The sequence below is a fragment of the Mauremys mutica genome, chromosome 10 (genome assembly GCF_020497125.1).
Source record: "Mauremys mutica isolate MM-2020 ecotype Southern chromosome 10, ASM2049712v1, whole genome shotgun sequence".
NCBI lineage: Eukaryota > Metazoa > Chordata > Testudines > Geoemydidae > Mauremys > Mauremys mutica.
Window position 1 is genome coordinate 14380796 of NC_059081.1, and position 20644 is coordinate 14401439.

General features: G+C 39.5%; 1 protein-coding gene across 1 annotated transcript in view; it reads left to right on the plus strand.

Annotated features, from left to right (window-relative positions):
• CCDC93 (coiled-coil domain containing 93) overlaps positions 1–20644 on the plus strand; it is a 98989-nt gene that overhangs the window by 62546 nt on the left and 15799 nt on the right. The window contains exons 12-19 of the mRNA XM_045032720.1: positions 2831–2947; positions 7206–7268; positions 12141–12214; positions 13924–14005; positions 15328–15399; positions 16064–16135; positions 16452–16560; positions 18460–18542. Of these exons, the coding sequence (XP_044888655.1) occupies positions 2831–2947; positions 7206–7268; positions 12141–12214; positions 13924–14005; positions 15328–15399; positions 16064–16135; positions 16452–16560; positions 18460–18542 (672 nt within the window). The remainder of the gene's footprint in view (positions 1–2830; positions 2948–7205; positions 7269–12140; positions 12215–13923; positions 14006–15327; positions 15400–16063; positions 16136–16451; positions 16561–18459; positions 18543–20644) is intronic.

The window sequence follows — 20644 nt, forward strand, 5'->3', positions numbered from 1 at the left end:
TAATTTTTCATATATAGCATTGATGCATATATTTCACAAGGCTATTAATTGCCAGTGTCTCTCAGGCTTTCATAAGACCTTACTCGATACACTTTTATAATACAGTAATATTGTATTCAATCAGTTGATTCAGCTGCTTATCATATGAGATTCAGACCCCCCTATTTATAGTTAAGAATTGTTGCTCTAATTTCCTTAAGCAGAAGGAACTTCGTTCAGATTTCTTTAATGAGACAAAACTCTTACAAGAGTAAACTTGGAAGGCAAATGTTCTCTCATCCTGCTTTCTATGGGCTCTGTGCTAGCACTGCATCTAGTACCCTGAGACCCTAATCCCTGTTGCAGTTTCTGGTGGCTATGGGTTTACAAATGATAGCAGATTTTTGGCTTGTGGCCAAAAATTAGGTATTGCCATACTTATTGTCCATGAGAGTTTGCAACTTAAGTTCACAGAGCCCATAGAAAGTAGGGTGAGAGAAAAACATTTGCGTTCCACATTTAGTCTTATTGGAGTTTTGTCACATTAAAGAATTCTGAACAAAGTTCCTTCTGATTAAATAAATTAGGATAATAATTCTTTCCCTAGCAGTATAGATCTACTCTTTACCTCAGGAAAATCGTGTGGTTTTTAAATATAGTTGATATTTTTAGTACACCTCTACTTCAATATAACGCTGTCCTCGGGAGCCAAAAAATCTACCGCGTTATATCCAAATTCGTGTTATATTGGGTCGCGTTATATCGAGGTAGAGGTGTATCTATAGAAAATGCTTAGGATTTTTCAGTTGTTCCTCTGCAGGTTCTGGTTTGCATTTCAATTTAATAGTGATATTTTAAAAAATTGTTTTGTTAGTCATTAACTGTGTGACATCTGCACTTCTTATCACAGTCCTCAGATCTTAGGCTCCAGCTCAGTCAAGCGACCCCATTAAATTCAATATATTGATATAGAAGAAGTCATTGGGGCTTATGAATGTGCTTAAATACTTTGCTGAGTTGAGGTCTTAATCACGATGCTTGAACTATTCATTGCATTTCATGGATCATAATACTCTTCCAAAGTTTAATCTACTATTTGTTGATGTAACTTTTCCTCATGCATTACTTGTCCATTTGTCTTTCATTCTGCATAGAAATTAAACCGGTATTTTGGAATGCAGTACATTTACAGTTGGCAAGGGAATGTTATTGGCCAAAGTAACTGAAAAAAGTGTCATGTTGAACTGTACTCATCTTTTGTTGTTTCACAGCATTTTCTCATGTAGAAGAAATGTATGATATGTGGCTTTAAGTATGAGTTGTTAGAATGAGATGCCTGAGATTAACCTCTTCTTTTAAAAGAGACATAAATATATCAAATCACAAAACTGCTTTTCTGTGTAAATTATGTAGAAATATGGCCTTTAGAAAAGAAAAAAAGGAAGGGGAGGGGGGGAAGGAAACTTCCATCTCTACTTTGTCTAAATTAAGCTGTTAACAAAGACTTCTATATGTGATCTGTTAAGGGCAGATTTCGGAAGCAAGTAGATGTCAAAAGAGTATGGAGTTCTCCCAATAATATTTTACCTATATATAGTTCAGTAGCTACCAAAATAAGGTTATTATTGGGAATGGTCTATGATAAAGTCCTCATACCTTTGACAGACTTCATAAATTAGCACCTAAATGAGTGGAAAGTGGGTTTTTTTGCTGATTAAATGTCAAAAGTTAATTGGAATGAGAAGGGAGCCTGAAGTAGATGAAGCAATTAAAAATCTTTGTTATGATGAAATGACAAATAGATAAGGGGAGATTTTCAAAGGCACCAATGGTCATTAGATACATAACACTCAGTGAGGTGCCTAATTGCCATTTTTTGCCTTTGAAAAACTCCTCTTGATCTATTGTTGATATACTCTCCCATTATAAATAATAATGCTGGTAAAGAATTTTTCAGTCAATCTATCTCTTAGTCTATAGGCAGCAGGAATCTGGATCCAAGTTGCTATAGTCATGCTCTCTATAGAAGACTATTGGAAATGCAGTCTCAATTGAGTAATTAACCAAGGTTCTAGGTTCACAGGAATGGAGAGGATTTGAGAAGAAAATTAACTGATCGAGGATGTGGTTTCAGTATAGGAATAAGCCTGAACCAATATTCCAAATCAAACACCCTAAAGCTTGTTTGTTCATCTTCAAGATCAAACACTGAGGGTTTGGGACCATATCTGCTTCAAAATAGGGTGCGTAAAGCCAGACTACATTGGGAAACTATCCCATTCCTAACAGTGAGAGCTGTTTGAAAATTGTTCCCATTTTTTTTCTTGCATCTTTTTTACAAACTTTTGTTTCAGCCACACCACCCTTGAACTGCTGTTAAGAACAGTTGTACTGCTGTAACAGGCTCATCCCTTTACAGTATACTGCAAATGTTAATACAGCTTAATAGAAGAGATGTTGTTTTAGCTCATTACTGTAGAATACTGTAGTGTTTTAGAAGGGTTTTTCAAGAAGACTTAATCCACTTTCTTGCAATTCTTAAAATATATGCACATCCCTGCATCCATTATACAATTCATCTGTACAGTTGCCTGCTGACCTCAGTGGAAGTCACATGCAATGATGAAGCCAGCGTAGTGGGAGTAAATTACCTCACATCTGCTTTCTGTGGGGTTCTTACACTTTCCTATGAGATAGCTGGTGTTGGTTACTCTTAGAGACAGAATACTGGACTAGGTGGACCATAATTCCTATCCACTGTGTCTGTTCCTGTGTTCCTATGTCCCTGTAAAGCAAATACTGGCTATGTGCAATTCAACTCTCTGTTTTGTTGACTTTGATTTATTTTCAGCAATCTGAGCTTTCTTCTGAGGAGCGTCCAGAAAGACTCGGAGCTGCCCAGCAGCACCGAAGGAAAGTGGCATCACTAAGCAAGCAAATCTCGCAGAAAACCAAACTTTTGGAAGAGGTAGGCTTGTGTGGGAAACAAACAAAAAGCGTCGGTAAATGTATTTGACCACAGTGCTTTTGCCATTCAGAAGATATTTGAAAACTACACTCTGTACCAGTAACTTGTCATGCTGAACATTACTTTAAGTATCTTTTAATGTCTTGCTTGCACAGTTTTACTAAGACAATTATGTGACTATTATGCTAAAGAATAGGATACTCTTGTGAATGTGATGCTGCGTACAAAAGTTCCTTTCATATCTAAATTGCAAAATTCTAAAAGAAATACTAGTTTCTAGTTCTTTTTTTCTCCACCTCCGCTGTTGGAGTGTGGTATTGAAATGGTGACAAACCAGTATGTTCAAGTAGTAGTTGTAATGGTCATTCAGAGAGGCTTGGTGAATGCTCAGCTTCTCATGTGTCTACTCTTCCCAGCCCACATCTGTACACCAGTGTAAGGGTCATCCACAGTCTGGCTCAATAAAATCTCATGGTTGCTTGCTATACATCTTGAAGACTTTTGTGTAGGGGGTTCAGCATTTTTTATGGGTAAATCTATGGTAAAGTTATCAATGGAGCATAGTTTTTTGAACATAGCTCAGTTATCTGAATCTAACATTAAACAAACACAAGGTTAGGACTAAGTTATGGAATGGAACCCATACATGTGTATATGTATGCATTGACAATTTGAAGTATTAATTATATTTATCTTAAATTAAATTTTACATTTTTCCTGCTTCCTACTTTCCCCTTCCCAACCAAAAAAAGTTAGATTGAAGCTTTTTTGCTAACTTACAAATTTTTGTAAAGAAAGTTGGGTTATTTTACTTAAACTTTAATATGACAGCTAATTAAAAATGCTAGTAAACATTAGATTGGATCTTATAATGGAACACACAGAACTGGATTAATTTCTTTTTCTGTCAAAGCTAATGCAATTCCACATCTTTCTTGCCTTCTGGCCTACCCCATCTGTCAAAAACTGTTAGCACTTTAATAGATATCCTAGTTTATTTAAAACTAGCACTATATCTCCACTATAAAAGTCCTATCATTTATTTTCATCATACTTCCTGGATATTCTTATGCTATTCTAACATTTAATGGATCAAGTGTGTGTGTGATATGTAGGTTTTGTCTGTGTCTTTGTGTGTATAATTCATATTGTAGCATGAAAAAGCCATTAACTTTGTCTGCACTTTATTCTCAAAGTAGGAAAAACCAAACAGATGAAATGCTTTTAAAGTGTGTAGCAAAATGTGAGTGTTATATCAATAATAAGTAGTGTGAATATAGTATTACTAACCTCCAAGGCTCAAAATTCAAAAGTAAGGCCCAAAAAATCATGGGATTGGCTTAAAAATCATAACATCTTAACCAAAAAAATAAAATAAAAAAAATTGCCATCAGGATACACTCACTTCAGGAATTTTTCTCCAAAAATATAAGCTAGAAACTTCCTCTTTTACTTTATTTTTTTTAAAAGAAAACTGAGATTCTCATGCAATCTCTTGATCCCAGATGGGGCTTTAAGAAATACACCAAAAATCATGACTATCAACAGTGTGTATGTAATGCATATTATTCAGTGTGCCTTACAAACAACCAAGCCTCATGGATCAAGTAAATAAATGACCTCCATTTTGGAGACCCAGGGTAAGGCAGAAGGAAGTGAGGCAGAGAGGCTTTTTTGTACTGAGGCATGGAGGGAGTATGTGTCCTCCAGTATTAGAACTCAATGGATCCTTGCTGCCAGTCATGTGCTAAAGCTATTTGATTGTGCCACAGTGTGTTGTACATACATAAACATATCAGCTTGTGGTACACTTGCTTCCACTGATCCACATACATGCAAAATGAAGAGTGAGATAAGGAGAGCTGCAGTTTCAAAAGCAGAGAGAGATCAGAACACCAGACCCCTTGCCCTACCCTGTGGATTAGGAGAGAGGATCATCTCAAGCTGATTTTTGTGGGGGCGAGGGGAAAAGACGAGTCATGTGCTCCAGCATAAGTTGAAGTGGTCTTGGGACTTCTCTAACCTCCTTCTGCTGACACTGGCCCAAGACACTGTGTGACTGCTGGAGCACACTGTGCTCTAGCCCTGCTGCTTCTCTGCCCTCTCTCCACGAGGTATAGCTGAGCAGAGGGGAAGCTGCCACAGGTGCTGGATCTGTGCCAGCTGAGCACACCCTATGCTAAGGGAATTCTCAGCTGGATAGATTTGGTAGCTATGCAGCCACTGTGCTGCTCCAGTGGCACATGGACTGGAAAGCAGGAGAGTCTGGCTCTGTATTTTTCTCCTCCCTCCTCCTGCCCTTTAAAAAAAATATTTTTTTTTGTTAATTAAATGTTTGTGTTAAATGTGTGTCTGTCACTTGCTCCTGTGCCAGTAAGCATGAGCACAATAGTCAGAAGAATCCTACTGGAACAGATGGTCCATTTCTTCCACAGTACTAAACGCTTGTGAGCATTGGACCAGTAGTACAGAAATAGCTCTTTAATCTGGAGTATATTAAATGTGTTGACTTTTCTCCCTTTACTTTCGTTTCTGAGCCGTTCCCCTGGTTGTGTGAAAGACCTACACAAACAACAACAGGGAAGAGGAAAAACCATTTAAAAAAAACATGAAAATGTGCTTGTGAAACAAGTAATGCCACTTTGCAGAACTTTATCTCCCTAAAATTACGCTTTTGCATAGTATCGAGTAATACTATTGACTCTCTAGTTTGTAGGATAGTTTCCTTTATAAGCCCAAATATAGCCCCTTCTTTAACTTTACAGTAAAGCTCTTTTCTTAATTTTTTTGTTACCTCTGGCCAGAGGAGAATTTTGTTTTTCCTTGGGAGGTTTGAGTGGGAAGAGGGTTTCAAGTTAATTGGTTGCAGTGTTTTTGAGAGATGGCTTTTAGGTTTCAAGTTTTGAAGTCTTAGATCCCAATACTGCAATAAGCTTGGTTCATAGTTCAAAAACTGCTTAGTTTAAAAAAATATGTAATTTTGTTTTATATGTTAATCCTTAGTGAGAACTGGCAAACATGATTAAAGGTTAAATTCTAATTTTTGGAGTTTTTGGAACTCTTAATTCTGAATCCTCAGGAACAGAATAGGGGAGAGGGATAGCTCAGTGGTTTGAGCATTGGCCTGCTAAACCCAGCGTTGTGAGTTCAATCCTTGAGGGGGCCATTTAGGGATTTTGGGATTGGTCCTGCTTTGAGCATGTGGTTGGACTAGATGATCTCCTGAGGTTCCTTTCAATCCTAATAATCTATGAATCTATTATAAATTCTATATGTAGTCTTGCAACAAAAAGATCACAAAGTTGTGGATCTAAACACTCTATTAACTCAACTTGTAATTTTTGCATCATTTGTCCTCCCGTCTTCTGACCCCAATTCCATTTCTGCTGTAACTATTTGTAGTGTTATGTGTAAACAGAAATTTTATGGAATAGGGTTTTTTTTTGTTTTTTAAAGGTATTTGAGCACCAAACTCCCATTGGAAATCAGTGGGAATTAGGCATCTGAATTCCTCTAAAAAAACTGGGCCTAAAGTCAAGGACCTTATTATTATTTATCTGTAAAGTACTATGTCTCTATTGTTTCATGTTTTATCAGAGGAGCCTGTAAATTCTGTGTGACAAGGTGAAATAGTCAGTAGAGTTTTCCTCGCTGCTGTCATCTTAGACTTTTGTCATATATTTACTGTTAATAATGACACAATAGGTTGATGCATATTAAGAAAATACCCTGCTGCTGCTAAAATCTTCTTTCCTTCCGACTGTTACTTGAAAAAATCCGTGACAATGATCAGAACAATAATGTACAGCACAGTGTCTCCCAAATTTACCAAATTGTCTGGAAGAGTAGAGGTAGCTTGTTAACATGGCCCTCATTCCAGTCTAGCTATGAAATATAAGGTAACTGGTCTAGATTATTGTTAAAAACCTTTTTGGAGTTCCACAGCACAAAGATTCCATCCCACAAGTCACCAGTCCATTGACAACTGTTTGTTCTAAACCTAATGCGTCTGGAGAGTTCATCAGTAAACATCTGACACGTTTATTGGAATTTTTCAGCCAAAATTCATGTAATAGAGTGTAGACTAAGAATCTGACAGGGAAAGACTGTGATTCCGACAGCTTTCCTATTGTGTAGAAGACAGCCATTGTGAACCTCAATGTAATAAATAACTCAATAGCTCAAATATTGCCATTCTCCATTACAGGTGTAATTAGTGTGAATGTGGAATCAAACTCTTCTTTTTCTTTGATAATAGTTGCAAGCTAAATGTGCTGACCTGCAAGCAGGCTGTAATGAAGCAAAGAAGACATTAACTGAGGTAATCTTTCTTTCTTCGTCCTCTGTAAAATGTGACATTTCTTCTGCTTCCCTCTTCAGGGAACATATCATGCATATAGAAGGATGAAAAGAACAAATGTAGAATGTGTGCATGTGAGATGGTAGTGGTAATATCAAACTATAACACTACTTTTCTCATCCTTTGTTTTATGAAGTTAACATGTAATATTAGACAGACACAAGTTGTATGTCTTTGAAACTGGTGTTGGCCAGCTAGATCTCTACTTTCTTTTATTGCTCCATAGACAAAATATACATGAAGGGTGGGATTTTGAAAAGCTTCCAGCATTGGCCTAACTCTGCTCCCACTGAGAAACGTTTGGAAAATCAAATCAGAGAGTCCTAATAGTATAAAGGGGATTTTTTTTCCTGATCATATTTGGGACACTGAGAGAGTACTTCTGGTGGAGTGTGAAGTGTGACCAGGATATAGGCAGAATGTACAGAAACTACTGGAGTTGTGGCTGATGAAACTAACTCATCTCATTCTGTTGAAACTGTGGGTATAGCTAATTTGCTGATGCCAGTCTGTTGGTTCTCTGCATGATTTTGGGGAGATAAAACAGTGGATGGTCATAAATTCAGATGAGATTGTAATCTCTCAATTCCATCAAAAATAAACATGTATTTTTTTAAAATGAATTTTCCTGGGCTGGCTGCCTGCCTCTCTGGATTAGTAATAGAATATACGGAATCTTTCATCTCTTGGTCATCATTTTGAATTTTAGCCCAGTTTGGTCAAGACTAAAGATTGTTTCCATCTGATAGCTGTTTGATGTCTAATTTGACATGCATTCCAAATAAATGAGTAGCCACGTCCCCATCCCCAATGGCTAACTCAGTAGTCAAACTAATAATTAAATGGGTAAAGAAATTAACTATTACCATAGAGATTATCCTTCCCCAGCTGCATTGAAGCATGCTGGTGGAGAGGAAAACTGGTATTTTTGCGGGGTGGTTTTGCAACCAGTGCACTGGGTTTGGAATACTTAGATTTGATAGAACTGCTAATACAGTACCATGCTGGCTCAGCTAGGCACTTAATCCAGTGCTGTTTAATCTAAATACTAGAGCTGGTCAGAACATTTTTCAATGAAATTTCATTTTGTCAAAATATGCTGTTTTGTTGAATCCAGAACGTTTTGATGAAGTTTTCATTGGGATGGATTTCTTGATTCAGGGGCTCTCTGGTAACCTGAGGCTTTCATCTCTTGACAACCTACATTCAAAAGGCTTCGGTTTCATTCCCATGTGGAACAAAAACAAATTTTGAAAGCTGCCGCAAAATGGTGGTGTCATCGTCCTCTCGACAGCTCTGTAAATAGCATGCAGTTACTGGGCATAGGTGTTTTGGATAGGATCCCTAAAACAGAGGTCTTGTCTGTTCTGTGTGGTCATTAAAGATCCCAGAGTATGTTTTGTATGATAAATGGCTGGCCCCATGGCACTGACCGTCCTCCCCTTCACGTATGGGCTAATTGGATTTCACCCTTCACCCTTGGGATTACTGCTTTTCAATGCTTTTTCATATAAATAGAGATATAGATAGTATATGAAATATTGTCTCCTTTCGGGACAGAAGATGCTATGCATATATAAGTACTCCTAATCTCGTCTGTAGGGACTCCTCCCTCCACGACAGTCAGTGGGTATGTCTGCACTCCACAGTAAACCCAGGTCCGTGGGACTCTGAATCCAAGCCCGTGCTTGAGCATACTGAATTGTAAACTTAGGTTTACAATTGGTGGACCAAGGTGTCTCAGCCATGCTGACATGTTCATGCTGCACTACGCAGACCTTCTGATTTGGGTATGCAGCTTGTGCTACATCCACCTTGCAAAGTAACAGTGTTTGGTCCTGAATCTCAGTAGGACTTGGGCTTTGACCCACCTTAGTAGCAGGGTCCTAAAACCTGGTCCTGAGTATTACTGACCTGAGTCTGGGTGATTTCTGTGTGGACATAAAGTGGGGCTCGGGCTCAAACCTGAGTTAGATCCCAGGCTTCGTGTGCAGAGTAGACATACCCATTTGACATCTTCTGTGAAAGTTAGATTCGCTAATAGGGAGAGGAAAGAGAACTGTTGTCAGAAAATCTCTGTAGAAGGCCATTAAATCAGAAGAACAAAAGCAGCAAAGTACAGGATGAGCTATCTGATTTTTAAGATTGACATGCAGTGCAGTTTTAGAAATGGTCAATATTTAACAGTTGGCATTTGGCTCTGTAGTATTGGTTTCATAATCTGGTATACATTTGCTGTACTATAGAGAGCCTATTCATTTTGTATATAAATCCATACATATCAACATCAGGTTACCAAGGAAATGAACAGAAATGTAATTGCAACACCATATTAAATGTAGGGAACAAAGAGAGAAATAGTCTGTGATGCCATGGAAACACAGTAAAAATGTGATTAGATGTTAACTGTAAAGTTTTTTTTTTAATGTCTTTCTTGAACCCTTCTACATGTAGTTAATTCTGACTTTAAAGTATGGTTACGTTTAAAATGTTAGGAACCTTAGTTTTATTTTGAAGTATTGGAGCATTGTAGTGACCTAATGGAAGGTTTCTGTCATGATGTCAGAGTAATGAGGTTTTCTATACCACCTGTGACTGTAGTATCAAAGCTAATGGGGTTCATTTCAGTAGAAGAGATTAGTTTTAGCTAAGGGTTTGGAATATATAGCCAGAAACAGACTATTGAACTAGGTATGTCATTTGTGTGATTCGATATGTCAGTTTGTGTTCCTTCTTTTTTGCCACTCGTGGGGTACAGAATCTCTAAGTGCACTTGTGTCCTTTTGTTTAACAGTTTGCATGTTTTCAAGTTTTATTTTCAAGACTTCCTAGTATTCAGCTCTTGCTACAATCATTGGTGGTATGCTGGGTCTTTAGGCACTACCGGAATACTAGTAATATCATAATCTCAGGTTTGAGAGGCTCTGGAATATTCACCCTCCCTTAGAGTGCCAGTAGTGATAAACACCTCCCAGCACCTGTAGAACCTCAGTGAGTGGAAATGGACAGAACTCAATAAGAGGTATTTGGCACTTTCAGACATGGGTCTGGTGCCAACAGTGCAGCCATTAGCATCTGAATCTGAGCAGTTTGTGTTCTCAAAGAAAGCCCGAACACTTGCTGCAGCGGAAGATAATTCCGCTGTTTGTCCATAAAACTGCATCTTGGAATCTTATGAGTTGTTTACTTTTAACAAAAGCTTTGTGGTTCACCTTTAAGGTTCGTCTCTACTCAAGCTGTTCTTTGATGAAACTGCACCACATGTCGTGCATGAATCCCTGCCAGTGCCATGGAGAATCCATCCCTAGTACATCATCTTTATAGGTTTCCTTGGTCTTGGGGCTTTCACCACCTTAGCAGGGACAAAGTGATCTTTATTTATAGTTTGTAAGCCCATCTATGTTGCTAAAACATATAGTGATAAAGATAATGTAAGCATAATATTTTTCCTCTTCAGTTTCTGTTCCCAGGAGAAATAGAACTGTACTGTAAAATTACACAATATGGGGGAATCGGTCCATAAACCATGCATGTAAAATTCATATTAACAGCAGAAAATCTTTAATATTTAACATCCAGTCCCTTTGTCTCTCTCATCACTGTACAAGAATGTAGCACATTTACGACTAGATTGTTGTCTTGAAGCACAACTGTTCATGTGCACAAGGGGTAGCAAATAAACTGCACCACTCACAAGTAGCCCTGGGAGGTGTTGTGAGTCGGAGAGACCTCTCTAAGGCCTTCTCTAGGTTAGATATTAAAGCTGGGACATGTACATTGTTGTTAATTAGTCCATTCTAATTAATACCATCCAGTGCTCTAGTCCAGACCAAGCTATTGTACTTCAGCCTGTGCTCAGCTTGGTTGAGCTAAAGCCTTGCCTCCCTTCTGAGCTTTAAGCTGATCAGTGTAGTTTGTACCAGTGGTCAGACATCCCCCCCCTCCTTCCTCTTTGCTACCTGGGGATAGTAGTTTACTGCTGGCCTCTGCTAGTAGCGAAGTACAACTCCCCCACACTGGTTCAACTTCTTGGACCAATAAGAACAAGAAGTGTAGCAAAGACTCCCCCCATTCCTCTGCTCCTCCCTGTCTACACACTGTAGGGAGGGAGTAAGCACATTATTAGCTCTGCTTAGGCCTATGTCCCTGCACTGGAGGGCCAGGCAGCCCATATAGGTATGTAAGGCAGATTCAGGTTCCCCTGTGTAGGTATATAGTCTGAATCACAGTTTTATTCTTAAATGGTGGGCTACAAAAGTTCATTGGAAGAAGAAAGAGCACAGAAGTCTTGAATCAGTCAGTTAGAATGTTTCTTTTCTACAACCTCAATCTGATTTTAATTTTAGATGTTTTTTTTTAAACATGATCTGTTGACCTTTCACATTTTGGCAAGGTTTTTATGAGTGTCTCATACAGCCCTGAAAAAAATGAAATATGACAGTTCTACTCGTATGTAGATAGGTTCCTGAATTAAGAGAGACAGGAGCATTTGGTACAGTCTTGTGCAATGTAGAATTCATTTGTCCATCTTGCTGTGGAACAGGGATTCTACGTATTGATTTGGGAGGGCAAGATAGAGGGCAAGTGCAGTGGTCAGTAAATTCATCATGTTTGCAGTACTCATACCTGGTAAGGGAATTCTGCTAACCTTGGAAAGAAATCTTACTTGTTAATGATGGCTAAGAAATAAAGCCAAAAATTCTAGGGAATTCTCTAAAGCTTTTATTTGGAGAAAGCTTATCTCCTTGGCTTCATTGTGTGGGAAGGCAGAGAAACATGAATCGTTCTGTGTGCGCAAATGTATTTACATGTTTTATTAATTGCATCCCTTAGGTTAAGAGTTACAGTGATAAATTGGACAAGGAGCTGGCAGCCTTAGAAACGGTGGAATCCCAAGCAGATTCTAGGTATATTTTCTTCATTTATGTGACTTATGATCATTGGAAACTGCTGGCTTCTGCAATGTAGCATTCAGTGCTTATTTCTTATTCAGCCTAAATGTATAATTAACATATGGCTGTGAGGAGTCTGTTTTCAGCTTAGTGGACAGCAGTGTGATGGGTGCAGAGTGCACCTCAGGGTGCAGCCTGGGACTGTGGGACTGCTGTGCCTTCTTATCTCTCTCCAGCCTGGGCTGTCTCTCTCAGTGCCATGCTAGTGACCAGCTGCAAACAGGTGCGGTTAGCACTCAGCACAACCGCATGTGGAGGCCCGCACCCGGCTAGATTGCATGAATGCTCCCAGAGCCACTCATGAATCCCACAGAGAAAGGCATCAGAGCCAAATTCTCTCAGCACTGTACCTCAGGAATATACCATCTTGCACTGCTCAAGATGAGCAGTGCAAATTTATTAATCGGTTCACCACTTCATCAATGGAAAGTGGATATACACTAGCTTTTGCAAACCTGAGCAGTTTTGCCACACGCTTCAGGCAAACTCACTGGTAAAGATGAACAGTTAAACAGATTTATTGACTACAAAAGATAGATTTAAATGATTATAAAAAGTCAGAGTTAGTTACCAAAAGAAAATAAAAGATAAGCACATAGTCTTAACTCTCAACCCTCTTAGACTGAGCAACATCTAGATTAAGCAGTTTTTTCACCCCACTGGATATTGTGGTCCTTAATATACAAGTTTGTCCCTTAAACCTAGGCCAGCCTCCTCGGTTGGAGTCTTCAGTCTTCTTCGGAATGTCTTGGTTGCTTGCAGCATAGGTGGGGGTAGGAGAAAGGCCAAGCATGGGGTCCCTGTGTTTTGTTTTATACTCTGTCCCATGTGCTTGGGGAACACAAGTCCAGGCGTATCTGGGGGCATTGCTGAATCTCCAGGAAAAGTTGAGCAATTCCCCTGGTGTGGCCTCGGCTCATGCAGGTGAGTCATTGAATTGTAGCTCCCTTGCTGGACAGTAGCTGTTGATGGGTTGTACTTTGGTTACTTTCCTTGCTGTTGCCACTGGGGAGCTAATATCTGGTTGATTCTCCAACTTACAGCATGTTTTAATGACAACCATAACACGTGATTCATAACTTCATATGCATTAATGATATAGAGGAATTTAGAGTGCCACAAGGGCGGGGGGGGGGAGAAGATTTTTTTTTCAAAGGCATAAATAGAAGTTAAGACTCCAGCTCCAGTTGAAAGTTAGTAGAAGTAAGAAACTCCTATTAAAATTTCACCTTTAAAATTTCACCCAACATGACCATAATCAGCAATTAAAAATGAAACTCTTCCTGTATTGGAGACGTTTAGATATGTACTGCAACCAGAGGGGCCCAAGGCCGTTTTGACAAGATGATATAGCCTCCCTATCCATTTTCCCCCCTACTTAAAGCCCATGTCTTGAAAAAACTACACTATATATCAGATGGGAGGCGCTCTCAGAATTTTTTATAGGTAACAGAGGACTGGAATGAAGCATCATAAAAGCATAATCTGTGCAGTACCAAATCTTAATTATTTTCCATGGCACCATAATATTTGTTTGTGTTTTAGTTTAGCTCAGTAGCAGGAAAACTTGTTTAAAATAACCTTGTTCTAATAGCTTAATTTTCCTTGTGTGTAAATTTAGAAACTGAAAGAATTAATGTAGTTTGCTGTGTCTTCTAATTTAGCATATTGCAGAACCTACGAGCACTGGTGGCTATGAATGAAAATCTCAAAAGTCAAGAGCAAGAGTTCAGAGCTCATTGTAGAGTAAGTGTCTCTCTCTGTCTGTCTCTCTCTCTTGCTACATGAAGCTTGATCAAAATTGGTAAATGTAATTGCCCACCTCCACCTGCCCTGTACTAGGTTTGTTTATTGGCATTTACTGGTAATGTCAGATCCATTTTGAATAATGCCAACCCAGTCCATGACAGAATTGTGGAGAGTCACCTAGATCTGTCACCTAATGTATCTCTGAAACTAGGCTGGACAACCCTGCAGGTCCAGCTCTGGATTAGCCAGAAGTGCTTGCCATTGGTCTTTAGACACCCTTTGCTAGGACACAAAATCAACCACCTATTCATTTGTATCTAAACTGTGGCATCCCTCAAGGTTCTGTCTTGTGTTACATGTCATTCAGCTTCCGTAGTACAGAAGAGGCCCTTTGGAAGGATCATTTCTAAATGTAGGTAATAGTGTCATCAGTATGTTGGTGCACAGTTACGTGTCTTCTTACTCCATGAACCATGCTACAAATAACACCACTGAAAAGCCTATTCAGTGTTGGACCTAGCTACACTAGATACCCATCTATCTTATTCACTGAGACAGCTTGGTCTCCTCTTGGACAGTGCAGCTAACAGTGCCCAGGACCTACTTCTTGATCAAGGGCCACTGGCTTTGGAAAACCCACCAGAAGAGAGAAGCCCAAGATCAAGCCTTCCTACTTTCAGAGTATGTTTCAGTGCATAATTAATGTGTTTTCTGCTCGGTTCGCTGCTATGGTGATGCACACCCTGGAAATATGTTAAAGATCAGAGAGAGAATTGTTTTCCTTCTCTAGTTCCTGTTTCAACAACAGCTAAAGAGATTTTGTTTAAACATAACGAAAAAGAAGAAATGTCATCCCTCAGCAGAGACTAAGCATGGAACATTTTAGCCCCAAAGATGAATAATTTGAAAAGTTGTGAAAACAGAGGGTTATAATGGAAATAATTTTGCAGCCTTTAACTTGTCTTGAGTGCAGTTGTGGTGGTGGTGTCTACATATGGCAGACCAGTGTCAGAGTGCTGGTATTTTAACATTCCTACATTTCTCCAGTCCTGCTTTCCATATTATGTGTTAGTTGCTTAAGATGCATCCAAAGTATATATTCCACAAGAAAGAAATATGGCTATTTCTACTTGAAAAGCAAGGCATGCAGTTTAACATAATGAAGAACATTTGCCTCCTTCTCCCCTTAGCGCAGAGTGCTATTTAATGTTCCCAATACATGTACATCATGAAGTACTATCTAATGCAGAAGTTATTAAAATACAGATTTGAGCTTTTTTTCTTTGAAGGTAACTATAATGTTTTTGTTGCTTTTAAAGGAAGAGATGGCCCGCCTACAGCAAAATATTGAGAGTTTGAAAGCCGAAGCAGAGGAAAATGGGGAAGAAAAGGTAAACAGCAAATGTCAAAAGGCTAATTTTTCATTAGTATTTAAAAATATTCATTGGGTAATTTTCTTCCTTTTTACGCCTGTGTTGTATTAAAAAAATCCACCACCAATTGGAATTTGAGACATACAGCCACCAACCGTGCATAGAATAATGCATGTGCTTCACTTAACACAGATGAGTAGTCTCATAGAAGTCCTTGATCACAAATGTATTGATGTCAATGGATTTACTCCAGTTTTACACTTGTGGTAACTGAGACTATAATCTGATTTACAACTTTTATGGTTTAACTGCATGTTACTGTACTTAGCAATTGTCTCTTTGGAGGAGGAGGTCTCAGTGAAAAGGCTACTTAGCAATCTAAAATATCTCTCTCTAAGGCCTAAAGCTAGTAAAATATGCAATTATTTATGTAGTGTAAATGACATTCAGAACTTAAATTTTGTTTTTCATTCAGCTTCATTGACCCACTCTCCTTAAAATAATATAAAAATGTTGGCAATATTTTGGATATCCTTAAAGGTGAACAAAATAAAGAATTCAATCTGTGTGGTTTTTTTTTTTTATAATTGCTGACCAAAAGCCTCTTTTTTTTTAAGACAATGCTTTAATTCTGTTGGTGTGCCTATTAATCAGAAATTATCTTTGGTTTCACAAATTTTAGGAACCTAATAAGATTATAGACCAGCAATACAAAACTGAAAAAGATAAGCTTCAAAAGATCCGACTATTACTGGTGAGTACAAAGTGATTTTCTGTTTGCTTGTTTTTTGGCAAACTTACTAGGGCAGAATTTTTGAAGTTTTCTTAGCTAAGCGCTTAAATGTATTTCTGTAAATTTCTTCAACATTTGTAAGTGTAAGCAAGTACCTTTTATAATTAGTGTTGTGAAATAAATTTTGAGGCTTAACAAAACTTAACGGATATATTAACTCTCCTTTGTGCAGGTATTTTTTATTAGCTTATTTAGCAGGTTATTTCTGAATCTTGCTATCTTTTATCCATTTAAAATGATAAAATGATCCATTTTTTTCTCCCTTCCTTTCACTCAGGCCCGAAGAAATAGAGAGATAGCTATTTTACAACGCAAGATTGATGAGGTACCCAGCAGAGCGGAGTTAACTCAGTATCAGAAGAGATTTATCGAACTTTATGGTCAGGGTACGTATATCAAACAGAAATGTACTCCTGAAGGCTAACCAGTGAAAGGAGCGTAATCACATTATAGGCTTATGGTGCATGACAACAGCACCTGCTAATTCTGTTCTATTTAAGGGTCATTGGACATTCACATTGTATACCCCTCTTTTCAAGGTTTTATAAACTGGCTATAAAAATTCCCTTGAGGCTGAAACTTGATGCACAAGATCTTTGGAATAATTGTTCTTTTGTTTGCAGTAGGTTCAGTCTCTTGCATCAATGATTAGTGTTTAGAAAGCCCTTAATCCACCGTTTACAGGGAAAGTGTCTACATCTGACTCATGTTTTATTAATCACAGTTAACATTGGTTTACCATTTTTGTATGACCTGTGTGTGTTTTCTTTATAAGTATGTGGTTCTGACAAACAATGTCAAGAAATCTGTAGTTAAGGCTGGCTCTCTTAAACACCTCATGTCCCATTTATTGCTGCAGGTTAGAGGAGTTAAAACAGAAAATTGTCAGGTTTTACAAACGTGCTGCGATATCTAGGCAGAAGAAGAGTGTGAGCCATGTCTCTCAATTTCTTCCCTACCAATCTTTAATTCAGATATTATGGCCCAAATTTTTAGAAGTATGTGTGCCCCCAGATAATAAAATTAGGCATGCAAATTGACCATTCTGTATATATGCTTCTAAATGTATTCCTGTAATCATGATGTCAGGGAAGGAGGAACGCATACTATGCATCTGTTGGTATGTATATACTATATGTACTTTGTGTGTGTTGTATGTACAGCTGTGAACAGTGCATAGTCAGACATATACACAGAGTATATGTTACACACATACAAACTATTTTAAAAGAACACTAAGGTTTCTTTGTCAAGAACCCAAAAATTAGGAAATGCCGGAATTAAGGTCGCCAGTGTAATTTTAATTGGCTCCCTTGTGCCAATACACATACTTTTTTTTTTTTTTTTTTTTTTTTTGGCACAGCAACCCAGCCTCATTCAGTGCACAGAATGGACAATGCTCATTTAGTTAGCAGCTATTCAATATTTTGTTTTCGCTTCATTGTTCAGTGTGTGGCCCCAGGACCTATTTGCTGCACACTATTCAAATCCTGCTCTATAGACAGAGACTATTAATTTCCTTATGGGATTTTCGAGGGTGCTCATCTTTGTGGTATCTGAGAGCTTGACAAATATTCATGAATTTATTTTCACAACACCCCTGTGAAATGAGACGGTATTATCCCTGTTTTACGGATGGGTGCTGAGGCACAGAGATATTAGGGTCAGAAGTATCCACTAATTTTGGGTGCACAATTTGAGACCCCCAAAGCCTGAATTGTCAGAATGCATGTCATTCTATAGTACACAATAAATTCAAACCTGGGCTGGAGCATGATCATTGTGGATGGAATGAAGCTGTGAAGTTCACTAAATGGTCAGAGGGTTCTCTTCATGCACAGTAAGAGTGCAGACAGGGAATTAGTGTGGAATAGGTAGTGTGTCTTAAATTCACATCCTAACTTACCGGTACTGCACATTAACTTCCTCATGTAGACAAGTTTTGTCTTCTTAAAACAGCTAATCAGGCTGAATGCTGTACCCCTTCAGCACTGGCATTAATTCCAACTCCTCCCAACCCTTTTTTGAGACGATTATAAAAAAGACTGTTCAGTTCTGCACTCTGACTCATGAAATCCCATGATACAACGGTATTTGGGTTGTTAGCACTATATGGGGAATACTGAAATGCAGAAAGACCGTTGCACTGAGGATTTTAAAATTTCATGAAAACATTTGTATTAATACTAGGTTATGTAAACAATAATAAATCCCCCTAAACATATTGGAGGGGGCAGTGCCTCATATGCTCTTTCATTGCTCTGTTGTTTTTCTTTTGCTTTTAGTGTCAGCAACTCACAAAGAAACCAAGCAGTTCTTTACCCTCTATAATACATTGGATGATAAGAAGGTATATTTGGAAAAAGAGGTAAGAACGTGTTTTTAAATGTTTAGCCCATGATAGGAAAATAGGATACTGCTGAGTTTCTGTGTAATAGACACTGGACTAGGTCTTATCTATGCAAGGTACAGGTAATTATCGCAAAAGGTCAGAACTGAGAAGAAATTGACTTGGGTCTAAAACTGTTTACAGAATGTTTGTGGAAATCTTTGTTGGTTTAATTCTGTTAGGAAAATTTCTGCTTATATATTTTGTGTGCATATGTGTGTATTGTTTTTAATAGAAGGGCCAACACCAGAAATAGATATCTGAATTATTCAATTTAGGCTCAAAAGGTGAATAAAATTAGTATTCTGACATACACCACTTACATTTTGGCTTCACAAAATCAGATTAACCTGAGGGTTAGCTATCCAGTCTCTGCATTAGTTTAGGGACCAGTGCTACAGCCAGTGACTTCAGTTACCAAAGTAAATTGACATCAGTGGCAGCAAGGTCAGGTTCTTAGGGTCTGATTCTGTTCCCCTTGAATTCAGTGACAGAACCTTCATTGACTTCAAGGGGGCAGGATCAAGCCCTTACTTATCATGAAAACAGGCTCTTCATTAAAGAGTTCTTCTGCTCCTACTGCCTATTTCACCTCCTTCCCCCCATCCAGAAGTTAAAGCCAAATTCCTCTCTGGGGTAACACACAATTGAAGTCAGTGGACTTATGCCAACAATGAATTTTACCCTTCTGTGATGTTATGGATAGACTAGACTTCAGTGAGGACTGGAGGAATAAGCAGGAGCAGCAAATACATTTCTGATAAAGATCTTGACTCCACATGACTGTTTTTTCATAATAAAGGATTTACTGGCATTTCAAAGTTTGTAAAATATCAGCAATGCTTTCCTGGTTACTTTTAAGTAACAGAAGATGCTTTGGTGTCATGAATCCTACATCAGTAAATAGAACAACATCTTAATCAATAAAGATTGTTTTAACAGTTCACATGGGTTTTTGTAAACAGTTCTAATCATGTTATGGTCAGATGAAAATATACATTTATTTCTTCAGTAAAATACATGATAGCACAACAAGAATTGCATTAGCTGGTAAAAGTAGAGTCTGACACTGCATGCTTCTCATTGTATTTTAATGAAACAAGAACAGAACGTTGTTTAAACACTTTTACAAAGGCAGCCATTAATTGCTTTGAGTACTAGATGGTACCTATACAGTACCATTAAGTGAGCACAGTCTCTGCCCTCTAAGAGTAGGGGTGGCATAGAGAGCTGCAATCTAAAAATCCATCATCTTTTTCCTGAATAGTAGATTCTGACAAATATACTAGATATGAGTATTTGCAGGGCCGCCCAGAGGATTCCGGGGGCCCGGGGTCTTCGGCGGCGGGGGGCCCTTCCGTTCCGGGACCCGCCGCCAAAGTGCCCCGAAGACCCGCGGCGGGAGCCCCCCGCCGCTGAATTACCGCCGAAGCAGGACCCGCCGCTGAAGCGCAGCCCGGTCTTCGGCGGTAATTCGGTGGCGGGGGGGGGGGGGTCCCCACCGCGGGCCTTCGGGGCACTTAGGCGGCGGGCCCCAGAACAGAAGGGGCCCCCCGCCGCCGCCGATCCCGGGCTGCGCTTCGGCGGCGTCGGGTCCCGCTTCCCCCCCCCCCCCAGCCCCAGCCTCTTACCCGAGCGCGTCTCCGGCGGGGCCTGAGCTCTGTCCCGCTCAGAGCCATGTGGTGAGGGGGCGGGGCTGTGAGCTCCACGCCGAGCGGAGGCAGCTGCCCCGCCCCCTCCCCACGCTGCTCTGAGCGGGGCGGGGCTCAGGCCCCGTTGGAGCTCCCAGCCCCGCCCCCTCACCACACGGATCGGGGCGGGGCTCAGGGGCTCGGCCGGAGACTCGGCGCTTGATGCACTGAGGCTCCAGGAGGGAGAGGGGCAGAGGCGGGAGCCTCCGCTCTTCTCTTGGGGGCCCCTGCGGAGCCCGGGGCCCGGGGCAAATTGCCCCTTTTGCCCCCCCCTCTGGGCGGCCCTGAGTATTTGAATCAGGTGAGAGAATCAGGGAATTCAGTTTCCCTTTGAGGAGCAGTTGATTCTGGCAGTCTCTTGCCATGAAAATCATCTGAAAAAAAACCAAC